The 17,970-nt window shown below is 40.0% G+C and overlaps 1 protein-coding gene across 5 annotated transcripts in view; it reads right to left on the bottom strand.

Moving 5' to 3' along the window:
- The window catches only part of mtus2b (microtubule associated tumor suppressor candidate 2b), a 30,202-nt gene that overhangs the window by 5,052 nt on the left and 7,180 nt on the right, over positions 1-17,970 (bottom strand). For 2 of the 5 annotated variants that reach the window (XM_044201454.1, XM_044201455.1), the window contains exons 3-8: positions 17,349-17,541; positions 16,149-16,361; positions 11,089-11,235; positions 8,208-8,306; positions 6,314-6,510; positions 447-513 (exon numbers count right to left, since the gene is read on the bottom strand). In XM_044201454.1, coding sequence (XP_044057389.1) covers positions 447-513; positions 6,314-6,510; positions 8,208-8,306; positions 11,089-11,235; positions 16,149-16,361; positions 17,349-17,541 — 916 coding nt within the window. Of the gene's footprint in view, positions 1-446; positions 514-3,598; positions 3,791-6,313; positions 6,511-8,207; positions 8,307-11,088; positions 11,236-14,779; positions 14,949-16,148; positions 16,362-17,348; positions 17,542-17,970 lie in introns of those variants that run through there. The other 3 variants (XM_044201456.1, XM_044201457.1, XM_044201458.1) reach the window with 3 other exon arrangements.

Genomic DNA, 17,970 nt, shown 5'->3' with positions numbered 1-17,970 from the left:
GACATTCCAAAGTAAATTTTATACTTTATTATTTTATTTGTGTTGTTGTTGTTGTTGTTGTTGTAGTAATGTCTGGATGGTAATATTTGTTTTGTTAAATAGCAAAAGTGAGATATTCATAAATAGTGTTGAATTGTAAATTGTGCAACTTCATATGTTTTATGTATGTTTTCTGTTGAAAAAACTAATAAATTATAAATCCTAAAGCAGTCAGAGTTTGCTATGAAACAATGACAGCAGGGTAGTATTTTTATAGTGTCTGGTATATGGTGTTTGATCTGACTAAATCCAGACTTTCACCTACAAAGTGGATTCCCAGAGGTCCCTTGTTCCTCCTGTCCCTTGTAGAAGTGTACTGTATAATACATGATAAGCAGTGAGCAGCGAGTGACTTACTGCTTTCTCTCCTCCCTGTGGTGCCATATTTCTCAGTGTATCCCACTTACCCACTTCATCCCTGATTCTGGCGAGCTCCAGGGACAGTTCCCTCTCCTTCACAATGGCACTCTCAGTCTGAAATGCAAACACATGCAGCAGTGAACACCTCTGAACTGTACAAATGGATTTGAAACCCCAACAGTACCACTGTAAGCCTTTTAATGAAATCAATGTGACAGTTTTGGCATTAATTTAAGCTGCTGAGTACAACTGACACAGGACTGGGTGATAGGATTGAAATTAATATCACAATATTAACAACAGCATTTTTGATAAGACGGTGTAGTCCCTCATTCGTCCAGGAGTGTTCTATCGTAGAAAAGGTTTCAGTCGTAGTCTACGATAGCATTTTTGATATTGAGAGAGGTGCTGATTCAACTTTATAGACATTTTTAAGACTGTAGTCTGTGGTACTGTTGAACTGTATTTCATTATACTGACAGATGTTTGTAATAGTTTGTCCACCACATTTATATCAATGAGGGAAACACCTTTCTGAGTTCAAACCCAGGAACTTTTAGGTGACACTGCTGGACACTGAGCCATTGTGCTGCAGTTTAAAGATTAATTTCTATGGCGAACCAGAGAAGAAGAGAGAGGGTTGGAGATATTTTTAACCCAAAATGTTAGCAGGTACATGTGCATTAGAGGATTATAGACCAAAAAGACATCCATTCTACATGTTTGTTTTATCAAAAATGTTGTTCCACCACACCTGGTTTGATGATATGCAATAAAGCCTTAGATTCTGAGTGTGCGTATACCTTGTATGCCTTATAACAGCTCAGTTGGGACATGGCCAATCACATGGTGTAATTAGCAATAACCACAAACCATTTTGTATCTTTACCAAACCAAACACCAGCACTCTCTGTTGACTGTATAATACAACTTCTCATGTCTCAGATTGGCTGAGGCCATGATTCATTGATTAACGTGACAATTTTATCTGTGGGATAACTTGGCACAAAACACCGGACTAAATGTAGAACAACAGAAACTGTGTGCATACTGCGTGATCAGCAGAAAAGTACTTGATGACATGTGTGTTCCCTCTAAGCTGTGTGCTGATGAACAATGCATGATCTTTGACTAATGGGCAGGTGGAAGTTGTCTTAAGGACAAGCAACCCAAAATACATGAATAACGGGGAATTGGGAAGTCCTGGCTAAATGCCAGTTTTGAGGGGAAGTGTAAAAGATAAATGTCAGTGTAAGTGGTGTGACACCATGTCCAGTGGTGTTTATCAGCACTAAACAGGGTAGAGAGGCATAACTGTTACAGGCATGGCTATAAGTACACATTTTTGTGTGATATTCTGCTCGGGGTCTCTCTGTCTTTGTGACTGAGATCCACATATGTAACTTCTGGTATTGCAATAAAGGGTCTTAAGACCGGAGGATATTGTGTTGGCTGGTACTTGTGACCTTATCTCACCTAACCTAGAGAGAGACTGATCTTCAGTTTCCACGACAAATGGTAACAACATTTTGTATAACAGTTTGTATAATCTCTGTTCATTATAGACAAAAATACACATTAATTTCTCTGCAGCACTACAATTTCACATCAATCACCATTGATCATAATAGCTAAGCTATCTTACATTAAGCTACAGTAAATGCTACAACGTTTGTGAAATATTTTACTATGAAAAAGTCATCATATACAGCATTTGCACAGGCCCTCTCTGATATCCACTGGGGACTCTTCATGATGTGACACCCTCAGAGCACATCTTACTCACAGAGGAAGACACACGAGATAGTTAAATGACTATTGATCACAACTCTCAACATGCGGTAAGACAGCTATGCACACTGTTGCTTGGAGATTAATCAGAGATCACAAAGCAGTGCTTACGAGAAACAAAGAAAGACAGAGACAGAGAGCAGTAGGTGAAATATGTATGAGGTAGTTTAGTGTGTGTCTCGGCAGTAATGATGTCACCCTCTAAGAGGTTTTACTTGGAACAGTCATCAGGGGGAGACTGCTGTGACCTCATGAGGGTTGAAGGATGGTCAGCAGCTTTTTTTCCATTTCTTCCTCTTCAGCTCCACCTCTGCTCCTACCCATCATTTCCCCCATCCTGCTCAAACGTCCTCCTACTTAGATCTCCAAATTAGAATGCATGTCTTTTATGTGACATGCATTCTAATTTTCCCATCTGATATTCAGCCCTCACAAAGGCAACATAATCCATTTTTAAGGCTGCAACTAATGATTGTTTTCATTATCGACACTGTTGATTACTTTTGTGATTCTTTGATCAATTGTTAGGTCTGCTCATCACAATTAACCAGAGTCCAGGGTTTGATTTGTCTGCCCAACAGTTCACAACTTAAATATATTCTACTGACAATGATATAAAACAGAGAAAAGAACCAAATCCTCAAATTTGAGAAGCTGGAACCAGCTAATGTTTGGCATTTTTCCGTGATACATCACAAAAAATTAATGGATTATCCAAAATGGATGTCTTTCTCTTTCTGTCAATCGACTAATCAATTCAGCCCCGTACATTTTACCTTCTGGAAAGGAATAAACATGGCTTTTTATAGTAAGGGTGCTCATTCTTGAGGAGATACCATAATGAGTTAATTAACTTCTCCAAAGTCTGCACCCATGTAATCAGTCCAGTTTCAGTGGGACAATAAAAATCTTCAAATGTGCAGCTTCTTTTTTGTTTAGAAGAGATTCAGACTCCAATAAACACACATGAAGCTGTAACTACAACTTGCATTTTATAAGGAAAACCAAACATAAGATTTCTTGTAGATGAGAAATTCAGGTAAACAAGAGAATAATGCATCCTAAGTTAAAGTTCTCCTATACAGTAAATGGTATGTAATCACTCAGAATTACAGCATACATACAGTAAGGACAAAATGTACACAGTAAAACAGAAAGACAAGTGTAAGAATATAGCACAGCAGCCATAGCAGGTTATGTAATGTCCCTGCAAACTCTAAGAGAAAAGAAAGAAGGACAGTGCGACAGACAAGCCTGCTTTGACTCAGCATAATCATGCACAGCTTTACACTCTCTCCACCAGCTAGCCCCCACCCCCCACTAAACACACACATGCGCACAACCACATATATAAAGGTATCCTCGGTGCTGAAACAAGCCTGCTGCCTGCAGAAGATACTGACTTTACCGTTTGGTCCAGGCAGCGCAGAGGGAAGAAATGGAGCCTACAGCAGCAATGGCCCATACTAGGCTAGCAGACAGCAGCATCCCTGAGCCGACTGGGGAGGCAGCAGTGACAGATGCGAGCGGCAGAAAGATGCAGAAAGAGAGACAGAGGGGGAGGGAACCAGGCGAAGGAAGGAGAGGGGAGGAGAGATGGGAAGAGGCAAGCCTCACCTCGTTTCCTGCTTTGCGACCGGCATTTACCCCTGCTGGAACAAAGACTGCCAGCCCCAGCCCTCTGCCTGCCCTCCCCTTAAACCCCCCCCCCCAAACACGCCCCGTATCACATTCACACACATGGCAGGGAGCAACACACACACATGCAGTCTTGTGCATCTTTGAGAAAAAAACAAAAAGAGTGGAGCAGAAGAAGATGGGGGAGGGAGATGATCAATAAGTGGCCAATTATCTGCTCAGGGAAAATAGCTACATGCAGGCATTTCAGTACATACAGAACGCACACATGCTTAATAAAAAAAATTATTTATTCTTGATAGCTCTGACTGAAGCAATGGTGTCCAAATTGCAGCTTTGGATGTAAAAAATCTAACTGCACAAAATAGCTCAATTAATATACAGTATAAAGCACTTTAAATCTGATGACGTTCATGTTCTCTATTTCTTCAATCTGTCTCATACATACATTAAACCTCATCAGCATATGTTGTCATCCCTTGTACACATGTTAAAATCCAGAATGGAAACATGTATGAGCAGTAATGAACAGAGCAGTGGTGTTAGATTACAAGGTAGAGGGAGGACTTAATGGACGGAAGATCTGAGCCTAGCTATCAGAGCATATCAAAGCAGAAATACAATATCTTGACCAATATCAGAAAATTACAAAATGGACAGGAACTAAGTGAACAAGTATCTGAGTCTGGCTATCAAGTCCACCTGTAGTCTACATCTGAAAATCACTTACACTGCCATTTTGTCAAAATTAGAGATTGAAAACCAAATTTAAGGAACATTTTTAAAAGGGAGTCCTATTCCCTCCAAAGTTTGCAGATATATCTCAGTTACGCATATTTCAAAGTCTTTCCCCTGTCAGACCTTAGTGAGTATTCTGCCAGTGTCTGACAATCAGTCTCACTAAAAGCACAGCGCGGCCCAGGCAGGCAGCTCTAATCTCATTAATCATCTCCCACTGTAGATCAGAACCCGTGGGTGGGGCTGGGAAATGGATGAAATGCAGGCAGAGGATCAGGATAGGGCAAGAAACAAGCGCTTAATCCAGGTTTAAGAAGCAGAACACACACTCACAGTGTGCAAGTTGACTGTACCATCAGAAGCTGTGTGATGGTGATTTTGACACCACTGGAAGTAATTATCTTGCACAACAGGAAAATACTCATGAGATGCATCAACCCAGCTATATGAAATAAATATTAAATGTGTTTAGATCCCATTGAGTCAACCATCCAGCAGTCGTGGGACAGACCTAACATGAAATGCCAAACAGCCCTATCAAATGTATGCACATACAGTATATACATCCATCCATTTTCTACCGCTTGGTCCCATTAGGGGTCGCGGGTGACTGGAGCCTATCCCAGTGACTTTGGGCCTTAGGCAGGGTACACCCTGGACAGTGGCCAACTCGTCGCAGGGCTAACACAGACACAGACAAGGACAGACAACCATTCACTCTCACATTCATTCAATACGGGCAATTTAGAGTTATCAATTAACCTACACATGCATGTCTTTGGACGGTGGGAGGAAGCCGGAGAACCCGGAGAGAACCCACGGTAACACGGGGAGGACATGCAGACTCCACCCAGAGAGATTGTGTGATGTTGGTCTGGTCCGGGAATCGAACCCACGATCTCCTTATTGGGAGGCAGGAGCATTAGCCGCTCTGCCACCGTGCACCCAGTATATACAGTACTGTATAATATATAAAAAGCCATAATGTACCACATACCATTTCCTTTTGTTTAAACTACTGGAAAAACCTTTGGAAATCTTCAGTATTTACACAAACATTTTTACTGACAAAACCTGCTGCTTGATGGTTATTCCCAACATATTCAAAAAGCAACAGCAATCTGGTTTTAAAGCCAGTGACTGGCTTTGTGAACAAAGTAATGCTGACAACAAAAGCTAGATGCTGCAGGTGTCATTTGTGCTAGCAGACTCATCGCACTTTGTAGTTGCATTCTGAAGCCCGCAACAGCTACCGCTTTGTAGTTTTGAAAAGCAGGCCTGTGTTTATTAGCCTGGAAGATGGCTGCTAAATGAACGAATAGCAAGATTAACCACGATGCAAGCTTTTGATTTAGGGAAAAGATGCAATTTCCATTACAGGATTCTATTTGCATGACAGTTGGTGACTGCTAGTATTGCATGTATTAGCAGAAAAATTACTTTTCAAAGCATTCTGTTATGTTTTGATATTTATTTGCCAACTTTAGTGAACCACTCTTTCTGTTCATTTCAGTGTGGCATGAAAACCAACTGAGATTTGAAACTTGCTTGAGATGGGCAATCCACCCATCATGCTGACTGTTAAATTCACTTCAATTCAAGTTATGTTACTGTTACAATGCAGCTGCAAGCAAGGGCTGTTTTCAAAAATCATACCTGCTGAACATCCAACTTTTCCTCCACTCTCAAAGTGGAGACAAGATGCTTGTCAACCCTGTTGACGTCCCAGAGCTCTGCTGTAGCCTACCTTGTGACAGAAGTGCTGGGTAGTGATGCTGAAAACGTCCAGGCACAGGGAGGCCTTCTTTAACTGTGCCTGAAGGCTCTGCAGCTGCAGGGCCTGCTGCTCACAGCGTTCCCGCAGCTGCTGGATCAGTGCCCGGTCCAACTCCTGAGCCCTTTCAGTCCGAACAGCACCATGAACTGCTGTTGTCCGCCCACGAACTATAGAAACAGAAAGCAGAAGGATGAACAACATTAACAGACATATTTTCACTCCCCAGTCGGCTCACTTGGAATTTTTTAAGTGAAAAATTTGACAGAGATCATATGTATAAGCAGTAATTAACCATTTCCTCTGTAATCACTGACATATTTGCACCAGCCAAAGATTGTGAAGACTTTACAACGTGTAAATAAGTAGAGAACCCAAACATTACCAACAGGAAGACTATTGTGACAACAACATTGATGATCGATCAACAGAAAATCAATTATGTCAATTATCAAGGAAAAAGCTGATTATTAGCTGCTTTCAGCTTCTCAAGTCTGAGGATTTGATGTGTTTCTCTGTTTTATATCACTGCTAGGCCTGTCACGATAATTACTTTATCGACATGTCCATATATTGTGTGAAATTGCCCGTTGTGTTTAAATGCGAGTTTATTTGAATAAGAATGTCACCGACATTTTAACCAAAAAGATGCCAGAATAAACAGCAGGGTTTTCCCTACATTATCAGACTAGGGCAAAACACCTATGCATTTTTTTCATAGCACCTAAGCCGAATGTAACGAAAAAAACCTATGCTGAGTCTGACACACGTTTTGCTGTCATTTCTGGTCGCGCTGCTTCTGTCCCCTCGCTGTCTGTGTCTCTGTGTCTGAGTTTCGCCATGGGCGGGACTCAGGCAGCTTAAAAGTTCATTGCTCTTTGAAAGGGTGTACTTGCATTATTATGCTATTATATTATCATTATATCAGTGGCATAAAATGGTCTTAAATGACAATAATATTGTTTATTGCAGTTTTTCTGGGACAATATTATCATCCAACAAAAGTAGTTATCGTGACAGGCCTAATTACTGTAAATTCAATCTTTGTATATTTTAGATTAACAACGATTTGAAAATGTTCTTGGGGTTCCGGAAACATATTATTTTAAAACTATTTTACTCCTCTTCATTATTTTTTTTGATGAATATTAAATAATTAATAGAAAAATAACTGACAGCTTAATCAATTATAACAATTAGTCATTAGCTGCACCCCTAATAGCAATACCAAAAAGCTGAGTTACACTGCAGATAATATTAGCAATTGGTTTACTCTCTCAGCTTACACACAAACTAATTAACTGCTGATTGGTCGGAACCTCAGTGGTTTATATCCTCCCGCTTGGACAAATGATCTTTCCAACTTACTGTTACTCAAGTCTTCTCTCTGCTCAGACCAATCAGCAGCAACTTCCTCTCTCACCTCTAAACCCTTATGTGTGCAGTATCGAAGCTTTTATCACCTGTACTGGAACTCTACCCAGCTGTTATTCTGTCTGTCTGGTCTCTGAGAAAAGGACAAAATGCTGACTTGTTGTGGAAATCTGACCCAGCAGGATTGCTACCAAAGGAGCCATCCTAGCATTACAGCTACAGTAGCCTGTTGCTGTGACAACAGCAGGCTGCCATGGGTCTTGTAATAATATGTGGAGAGAGAGAGAGAGAGAGAGAGAGAGAGAGAGAGACTGTGAATTTTAAAGATACAGTAGAAGCTGAAGGTTTTGCACTATTGACTGCTGCTTTCTCCCTTTGTATCACTGTGTTTGGAACAAACCAAACAAACAATATCAGATATATACTGTGTGTGCATACAGTATGTGTTTACATGCACACACACACAGGCTGCAAGGTGATATGTAAGACTCACCAGGGGACTGTGGCTTTGGTGAAACCACTGCAAATCTTTTAGGAGAGGACTTTGGTGGCATTGCAGCCTCTATGTCCTTCTGCATCTCTCTCCTAGAGGCTGTGTAGTGAAGAAAAATGTTAATAAGTTTTATAATGCACACATTTGAAACACAAGAAATACACTTTTGGTCTTCTCCCATATATATTGTTTTCATAAATACATTACATGTTAGTACATAATCAGTGGTGGAGAGTAACATTTGAAGTACTTGTACCTCACTTAAAGCTAGGGTAGGTAATGTATTAGGGTAGGGTAATGGGGGGAATGGCTTTGGAGGGAGGCCTGAAGGGAGGGGGTGAGATTTTTTTTAGGTTGGATACTCTCAAAATCTATGTAGCTGTCTCTTGCTAAATACAGGGAAACTTGTTTGGTGGATGGTTCCTATTTTTGTCTTTAAAGTCATTTGAGAATTTCTTGTGCTGAAGGACTACATAAGTAAATTAACGTATTATGTAGAAAAATATCTGCAGAGAAGGGACAAGGGACAAATCTGCTATTGATTCTGTTAGAAGGTACCTCAAAGAGACAACTGAGTGTAACATCCCATATATATTGTTTTCATAAATACATTACATGTTAGTACATAATCAGTGGAGGACAGTGACATTTCAAGTACTTGTACCTCACTTAGAGCTAGGGTAGGTAATGTATTTCAGAAGCATTTTTGTTGTTGTCTACTGCCTTTTAGAGGACTTTCACTTTAATATATTTGACAGTTAAGGTAACAAGTTACTTGGCAGACTGAGATTTAACATACAAAACATATGGGTTTATAAATTATGATCTATTTCTATGGATTAAACTATTATATGTATGCAAAGTAGATAAAATGAGGTTCACCTTAAACTGCTACGGCATTAAAATGCTGCTTACACATTAATGCATCAGTAATAATAATCCAGTAATACATAAAATAACACTGACTTTTCTGTATAATGAGTACTTTTACTTTTGATAATTTAGGTACATTTTGCTGATTATACTTCTCTACTTTTATTTAAGTATAATTTTGAATGGAGGACATTTGCTTGTAATGGATGATGTAATGTATTGTTTAGACTTTTTTCTTATCATTCATTTTTACTTTCTTTACTTTTCTTTTACTAATATTCTTGGGAAATTCTTCAAACCTTCAAAAATTATTCCAATGAAACAATCTGAGAAGGAAAAATCAATCTTTGGTTGAAAAGTTCACGATCAAAAAGGTTGAGAAAACATTTAAGTGAGGTACAGTGTGGTATAGTGACCACTAGCTGGAGCTGCTGCTCCACTTGTTCACACAGGTTCTGTTGCAGGAAGCTGAGGCTGCTCCTGGCTCACACAGAAATACACTCTGTGACCACTGGATGGTGTTGATACTCTACATTCACTGCAAAGATGCCAACACGGACCACAAGGTGCACCAACTAACAACAAAGACACCTACAGCAGAGAGGGAGTATATACATGGTACTGTATCACTGCTGTGATGCAATGCTAAGCAACAGTTAAGATGCATTACAGCAGGACAGGTGAATTATTTTGCATTCTGTATTCCTTTTTCTTCAAATCTTAAATCAGATCCCCCACAGGGAAAGTGAAATAAACAGTGGACGTTAAGGGCACACTCAATCGTAGTACTATAGAATCTTCATCACTGTAAAGATGCTTTGTGCAGAACTTTCTTTACATCAATAAAAGATGATAAAAGACTCTGTATCTACTGAAAGAAGAACATAAAATAGTTCCCAGCTCAGCTTCACATTCATCTAGCTCAGTTTTAGAGCCTTTATTTTAAATACAATTTATTCGGTAGATGGTTCCTATTTTTGTCTGTAAAGTCATTTGAGAATGTCTTGTGCTGAAGGACTACATAAATAAATTAACTTATTATTATTATTAACTTAGAGAAGGGACAAGGGACAAACGTGCTATTGATTCTGTCAGAAGGTACCTCAAAGAGGCAACTGAGTGTAACATTGGTGGTCATAATTTTGCATCTCAAACACAAATAAAAATGGGAAAATGCCCTGACAAAGACCTTGTAGTTGAAAAGTTGGAATCTCAGTACTTTTTGCAATGGGACCAAAAGTATTTATGTTTGTCTTGTGGCCAGAATCTCACAATTGTATATTTAGATGAAATTACATACAGGTTTTAAGGGGCCTATTTTCCATGTTTTTTAATACAATTTGCATTTTACACCCAGGGGAGAAAGGTGAGATGTCATTACAAGCCACAAGACACAGAAAATTCATACAAGCCTGAGTGTCTCATATGTATATGAATTGCCTGAAGCAGGTTAGGCACTAAAAACCATAAATTCCCCCATTTCTGTCTGGCCAACAGTGTTATGGTCAGTTTAATTTTGGAACAAGTAGTACAATTAAATTTCTAGAAAGCCTCATACAGAATGCAGGTCCAGTTACATGCAGTACACCAGCTCCATTATGCATCTCACTGACAACTTCAGTAACCTTAACAGAAAAATAACACACTGAAAACAGTCATTTCTGTGAATTACATGCTGAAGGTAAAACGGTGATGTCATTACAGGGCTGGGCGTTTCCACTTACTAAAGAATGAATACCAACATGTCAAATTGAGGGCTACAGTTTATCAGTTGTCATGAGCTGTTTCAGTGCTGACAGCAATTTCCATGTACATTCCAATGCTGAGCTGCCACCTCCCTCTAACACCCCTGCTAGCACACACTCACACATTCAATCTCAAGGGTCATGTGCTTGAACTGGGACAAGAATGTTATCTCTGCAGATAGCTCCAACACCACATACACATGCACAGAAAAATTGAGTACCCGACGCTTGTTTCCACTGACTGAATGTTGCGGGGGACATACCAAGCGGGGAGGAGCGCTGTGGTGGCAGACTGCGGCGCTGGAGGCTGGGGGCGTTGGGAGGCTGAGTCCAGCTCTGAGCATGGGAGGCTTCACTGGGGGGCGCTGTGGCTTTGTGGAGAAGTGTGTCATCGCTGCCACTGCCGGGATCTGCAGAGCAGGAAGGATGTCAGAGAACAGAAAAACATAGTCAGTGATTGTGTCAAAATTTTCAACGGTTACTATTTGTATGAACGAGTTTAAATAATTCCACGCTAATTTTCTCACCATCTGAACCTGATATAGTATAGCCAGCCGGTGTAAGGCTGACATACAGTGTACAAGTTTTGATACTGATTTTAATAGATGTTACACAAACAGACATTTTTAAGCATGGCCTACAGTATCTACATACTTTTACAATCAAACTAAAGTAATATGAAATGTTGCACATCAAGGCTTTTTTTTTTTCTTACAAACACAGTGGTTCTGTGGTTAGTACAGTTACCTCACAGTAATAAGGTCCTGGGTTTGAACCTAACTTGGACCTGTCTGTGCAAAGTTTGAATGTTCACTGCATGTTCATGGGGGTTTCCTCACCCAGTCCAAAGAAATACAGTACAGGCTATGTAATAAAGAAACCGTAAGTTTTTTTGTAGGTGTAGATCTAAGTGTCTGTTAACTGTATGTGTTAGTCCTGTGATGGACTTGTGACCTGTCTAGAGTGTCTCCCAACATTTTGCCCAATGCATAGTGGGACACACTCCAAGCCACTGTGACCCTGAACAGGAATGACTATGGACGGATGAATGGACACAACACTGGAATTTGTTGTGTGAGAATAAGGGGGGAGAAATGTTCAGCACCAGCCTACAGCTCAGTGCATTACTGTGTACTGAGACGTATTGGGCAATACTGGGCTGCACAAACTCCAAAGACACTTGATCTTTCTAAACAATACCTGACAATTCACCACAAAAAACAGTATGCAACTTGGATGTTATATTATGCTATTGCATTTTTCACAATGGGTCTTGTTTGATCTAGAGCTTTATGATCAAAGCTCTAATTTGGTTAGGTAAAAGTGAGGGGGAAATGAAACCCTGTGGGAGGGGGCATTATAGCTTAATTAGTCAATGTATTACCATTTTTTGTACATTTACAGTGCCATCAGTGCAGTGTAAAAACGCACCTTTTACATTAAAAAAAAATATATTTTGTCCAGAGTACCCATGCCAGTGACAGTGCTATGAATCACCTCTCAGTGAGATTTACCATGTTGTATTTGTTGCCAGCAGTTCACTATCTTTCCTTGGAGAGTAGTTTTTCTAAACTGCAGAAATTCACTCCCAGCAAAAATTCACTTGCAAAAAAGCAGAATGCTACAAACATCTTAATTATTCATAACAGCTGTTATTACGCCTCTAGCTTTCTGTGGATATGAAAGGCTTTGATTTCTAGACAACAGGCTGTAGCAAGGAGTAGTCCAATAGAAAAACACCACCAAGAACAAACATCCCTCCATACAAGCAGGAAGATCCTCACCGTTGTTATATGTTGTCACTGTTGTTTTGCTTTATAAAATATCCCCAGGATAAACTCGTAACTGCCTCTGGATTCCAGAACTATATAGATAATTCAGCATTTATGTTTTACTTTTTCAGTGCAAGTGAAGATTGCTCGAATTACTTATCATGAAATATTCCTCAATCAATAACAGTGCTGACACATGCTGGACAGGTTTGTGCCCTTGAATTAAAATATCGTTATTCTCATCCGAGAATGAAAAAGTCAGAGGGTGGCTCAAGGAGCCTGAAATCACAGCTGAAACAACAAGATGTTGTAGTAAAATATACAACATTACAGTAGATAGCATAACAAATTCAGATTAGAAAGAGAACATGAAATCACTTTTGACGTCAAAATGCCCAGGGCCTGCGTGAAACCTCCAGTGGGCTCACAGTAACTCTCCTCACTGCAACAGAGTCTGAATTCACCTGGGAGAGTCAGCAGATGCTTTTTTTCCCCAAAGGCGTCTTACTGAAATGGAGGCTGAGCCAAGAAGCGGATTGGCTGAAGGAGACGGCTGGAGGCCGACTCACACTGCTAAATGCTTGTTTCTAGACTGCATGTACAGTATAAATCCATCCCCTGCTGTAAGCATCCTCTGATCATCTGATCTGCTGGTGACTAATTCACAAGAAGTGAGAACGGACAGGTTAAAAATATTAAATACAAGCATTTTGCTTTATAGCTAGTGAATGTACAATTCTCATATCTATCAATAATTCCTCTTTATCTAAATTAGTATTGGCTTTTCTCAATTACGCTGTCTGGCCTGTGAGATGCAAATAATGGAAATACACAAATTCAGACAGATATTGTAGGAATAACATGGGTTATTTGTCATTTTTTCTTTTTTTTATTATCCAATTGGAAGAGACAGAAATAAACATGCGGCGTAAGATAAGACTGCAGTAGAACACCAATGTGAACTCTGTTATGGTGTACATTTAGGGAAATCCCTCAAGATCAATTTTAGGCAACAAATAAGTGTTTAACTGGACAGGAAAGAAAAACATGCAGCAAGTTTTTAAGCTTTGTGAAAAGGCAGAATACTGTACAGTGTAACTGAAATTTGTCTGCACTGTTACACCTCATAGTTTTTAATCAGATCTCCTCTTCAGAAGATGCCCTAAAAAAAAATTGTAAAAAAAATGGCGCTTTCGGTCACCAGAGGGTCATATAAGCTATGAAGAAAATTGTGTCTGGTGGTCCTGCAGGACATGGCAGGGATGGGATTGATCCACAGGAAAAGAGGCTTAATATTCATAACATGCTACTGAGATTTGTGCTGCTTCAACTGCTTGGAACTGGTACGCAAAGCATAAAGTTCGAGTAGCTATACCATGTCTATAAAATGTCAGAGAATAGGGATCAAGGCAACATTCAAATTGCTTGTTTTGTCTGACCAACAGTCTAAAATCCAAAGATATTCCCTTAGAAAACAGGGAAAAGCAGCAAATCTCTCAAATTTGAGCATATTAGCTTGATAAACAATTTAAATGATGAATTTTCTGTAAATCAACTACCGGATTATAATTGTTTTAACACTAATAAATAGTCTTTCAAAAGGCCTTCAGGGTCATTTAAACATATAGCCACTCTGAGTACAACTGACAAACACACTGTAGCTCCAAACACACAGAACGTAACTCTTGTATCTTGCTATCCAAGTAGCACGCAGTACAACAAACACATGGGCATACTGTGTACTCATAACACTGAGCTAACTGGACAGATGAATTCGATATGTCACCAGCTTCCTGATGATCATTAAGGAATCCTCTACTCTGAGAGGATGTACTCACTCCCAGTCACAACGTTTTACTGGAGTGCATCCTCGGTGAGTGTGGCTGCATTTGAGGCAGACGGTGGCATACTGATAGAGCCGCGCTGTCTGAGCCAACAGCCTGAAGGGAAACACTACCATGCAAGCTGCCAGTCATATATATGCTGTCTAAGCTAGTCCCAAGCATTTTACTATCTGGTAGACACCCATCTATTCACTACAGCACAAACAGAATTACAGTTTTTTTTTCTTTTGCTGAAAGGAACACAGCAAATTTGCAATTGGCTTACACATTTAACAACAGCTCCACAGAGAAGCTAGCGAACAACAATGGTAATAAAAGACAGAGTAGGCCACACTTACATGACTGCAGATTATCATTTTGAGCTGTGGTTGTTTTCTGAAGAATCAGTGTTAAAAATGGTACAAAATAACCCAGTAATGTGTACATTTGAGCCTTTTAGGAGGGACAATGAAGCGGAAAGAAAGACCATTATCTAGCTTGATTGTAGTGAAAGTTTGAGGAGGAGATCCACAGGCAAGAAAGAGGCTGGTCAGAGATGTTGGGGAAAAAACTGCTTCACAGATTATCCTGTCATACCACACCCTGACTCTCTCTTTTCGACACACACTGCAGCCACCCGCACCCCTTTTTCATTTCAGTGATTATAAATAGGGGAGAAGAGACTGCTGCTGACATGTGAAGCAGTTACTGCGGTTGAGGCTGGGGGGTGCACCCAGCATAAGACAACAGCTGTTTTCTTTTTTTCCAGTCTGAGGACCCTGCCTGCACCAGCAGCTTAAGGAAGCATCTGAATCCTGCAGGTCAGAATAAGGCAGTAAAAATGGTGAGCGGGGAAAGGCAGCAGTCAGCTGTCTAAGACTGGAGCAAATGTGGTGACACTTGAGCGCAGTACAGAGTCAGTACAGATGCCACAGGGATACTTTTGTCAGTTCAAACAGACCAATCTTAAAGAAATACAAAATGGTAAAGTGTACACCATTAGATAATTGATTTCAAAGAATTAAAGATTGATTCAGTTTGACTGAGTTACTTTGTGAGTGTAAAAGGGCGGGAGGAAAAAACAGGATTTATTTTTTTACAGTATGTCTAAGCATTTTTTAGTGGTTGGTTTGAGTCAGCACTATGAACAAAAGACTCAAAGTGTTGGAACAAAACACGTATTTTGTTTATGTACAGTAAATGCTTTCTCTGTAATAAATAAAAAATAAGTCTCAACTGACAACTTCTCAGCTTGTTCACATTTCTTAATACCTCTATTACACACAGAGATAATCAGTTTGTCAAGTGAATTGTACAAGTATAGATTTGTCTAAATGAAGGCTGCAGGAAGCCTATGAGAGGTGGCATCGGACTGAGCATCACAATCTGATCCAGATAAAACGCTGCAGTACGCAGGCTGAGGAGAGGCAGCACAGGGAGGAGAGTGACTTAAAGATTTCTTCATCAAAACCCCTGTGGTGCAGCAGCTTTCAGCACCTACTTGTGATAAATGAATGAAAAATGAAAGAAAGTGGGTAGCGGTTACTATAGTAACTGAGGATAGCAGGGGCAGCCACAACTACTGGTGAACTAATAAGGAGATGTAGGTGCAATAAAACATAAATGTGGAATATCATTTTAATCAGACAGAGCAGTCTCAGTCTGTCTGATGTCTGGGACTAGTAAAAAACTGCATAACCCATAATTCATATGAAATGCGCGACTCACGCTGATAAGGTCGGCAGGGATCACTGTGACTGCTGTCGTTAGACTGGTTGCTGGACACAGATGAGACACTGGAGCTCCGGACGAAGCCGAAGGAGGCCAGACGGGCAGCTGGCAGGGCAGAGAAGCCCGGAGGACGGAGACCAGACTGGCCTGGTTTGAGCTTGGGGGTGGTTTCTGGAACTCTTTCTCCTGATCTCTTTTGCTCTCCAAGACCTATTGAGATAAGGGCCACACTTTCAGATACAATGTTACATTCTCATGCCAAAATTACAAATAAAGAATGTAGAGGTAAGAGTAAGAAAGAATTGCAATTTATGCAAAAACAATTCTGTTTTATTCTTTAGGATCATGATTTTATTCATAGCTGCAGGCTGAGTGAGCAACTCCTGCTCATTGTAATGAGAAAAACCTAAAATTATGATTTACTCTGATATAAATGCTGGTACAAGATTTATTGGGAGGGAATATGTAGGAAATACACTACTAATTACACTAATAATAACACTATTAATTACACTAATAATAACTCCTACTAATAATAATAACTCTGCAGGAAAAAACGTCATGTCTGCTCTGAAGAGTAAAAGAAGAGGATTCATGTCACTTTTACTAATCTCATGCAGCTGAAATGATGACACACATAGATGAAAACATATGACAACCTTCATTCATTGATGAAATTGCCCATAAATAAGAGTGCACCATATGTGGAAGCTGACTACATTATGACTTATAATGTGAGCAGGTAGAATATACAGTGCAAGTTGGTAGGATGCGTGAATTACATTGCTATGAAATGCTTTGCACTTCAAAGAGTTTAGGTGCCAAAAGCCAAGCCTCATCCATAAGCATGACAGGAAAAAATTAGGTAATCATTTGGTAAATCATTCAGCAAGCCGAAGAAGATACCTTCTCTGCAGCTCGACGACAAGGGGATGGAATGTGCACAGTATGCAGATGAGAAGGCTCTTATAAAATTATTTTCCCACAATGGTCTAAATGGTTTACAACGTAAGCACATAAGTATGCAGGTCAAAGTGCATAACAAATATGCTCTTATGATCTCTTATTCGAAAACATATTTTCCTCTTCTTATGAATTCAACAGCATGTCCTGACACCACGTGTACATTTTTACTTTGACTAAAATTTCAGTAAAATTTCACTTTGAACAAATTATGCCAGCAGATCACCATCTCACCTGCAGGGTCCTGGTAGCCTTGGGTGGACACTCCGGCTGACTGAGCAGCATGGCTTGGGGCCGGGGCTGACCTATGACCTGGCTGCTGAACTCTTGTCTTGGCTGCAGGCTGCCTGGTGACCGCCCCTAACCCCAGCTGAGGCCTCAGAGCTCTGGGTGAGCGGTAGACACTGCCTCCTTCTTGGGAAACATGCTGGTGAGGGACATTACCAATATAGTCAATCACTGTCATCACAATAAATATATAAATTGATGGGCGATAAGATGATATAATATAGTTTTGTTATGGAGTGCAATGGTAAACTAAATTATTTCACTTGTAACTACATTAAGCATTGGGATTTCATGTAATGCCATACCCATTTTGTGATCCTAAGTCAGTAAGTGAGGTTGCAACAGCAACGCATCTTTACTTAACATAAAACAACTTTCTTCATTCTGCTGCTGTTTGGGGCCGTGATTGATCCTGTTGTTTTTTTTAAATCTGCGGAACGGCACATGCACTCAAAACATTTGCAAAATGTATAAATATATAACCATGTTAGTGTTTGAAACGTTTGAAACACATAGGTGAAATTGAACATTTTTCCTCCTTGCACTAAGCGGTTAAAACTTTTGCATT

Source organism: Siniperca chuatsi, linkage group LG7 (genome assembly GCF_020085105.1).
Source record: "Siniperca chuatsi isolate FFG_IHB_CAS linkage group LG7, ASM2008510v1, whole genome shotgun sequence".
In the NCBI taxonomy this organism is placed as follows: domain Eukaryota; kingdom Metazoa; phylum Chordata; class Actinopteri; order Centrarchiformes; family Sinipercidae; genus Siniperca; species Siniperca chuatsi.
Note: the sequence above shows the minus strand (reverse complement) of the source record. Positions and strands in the feature narration are given on the sequence as shown.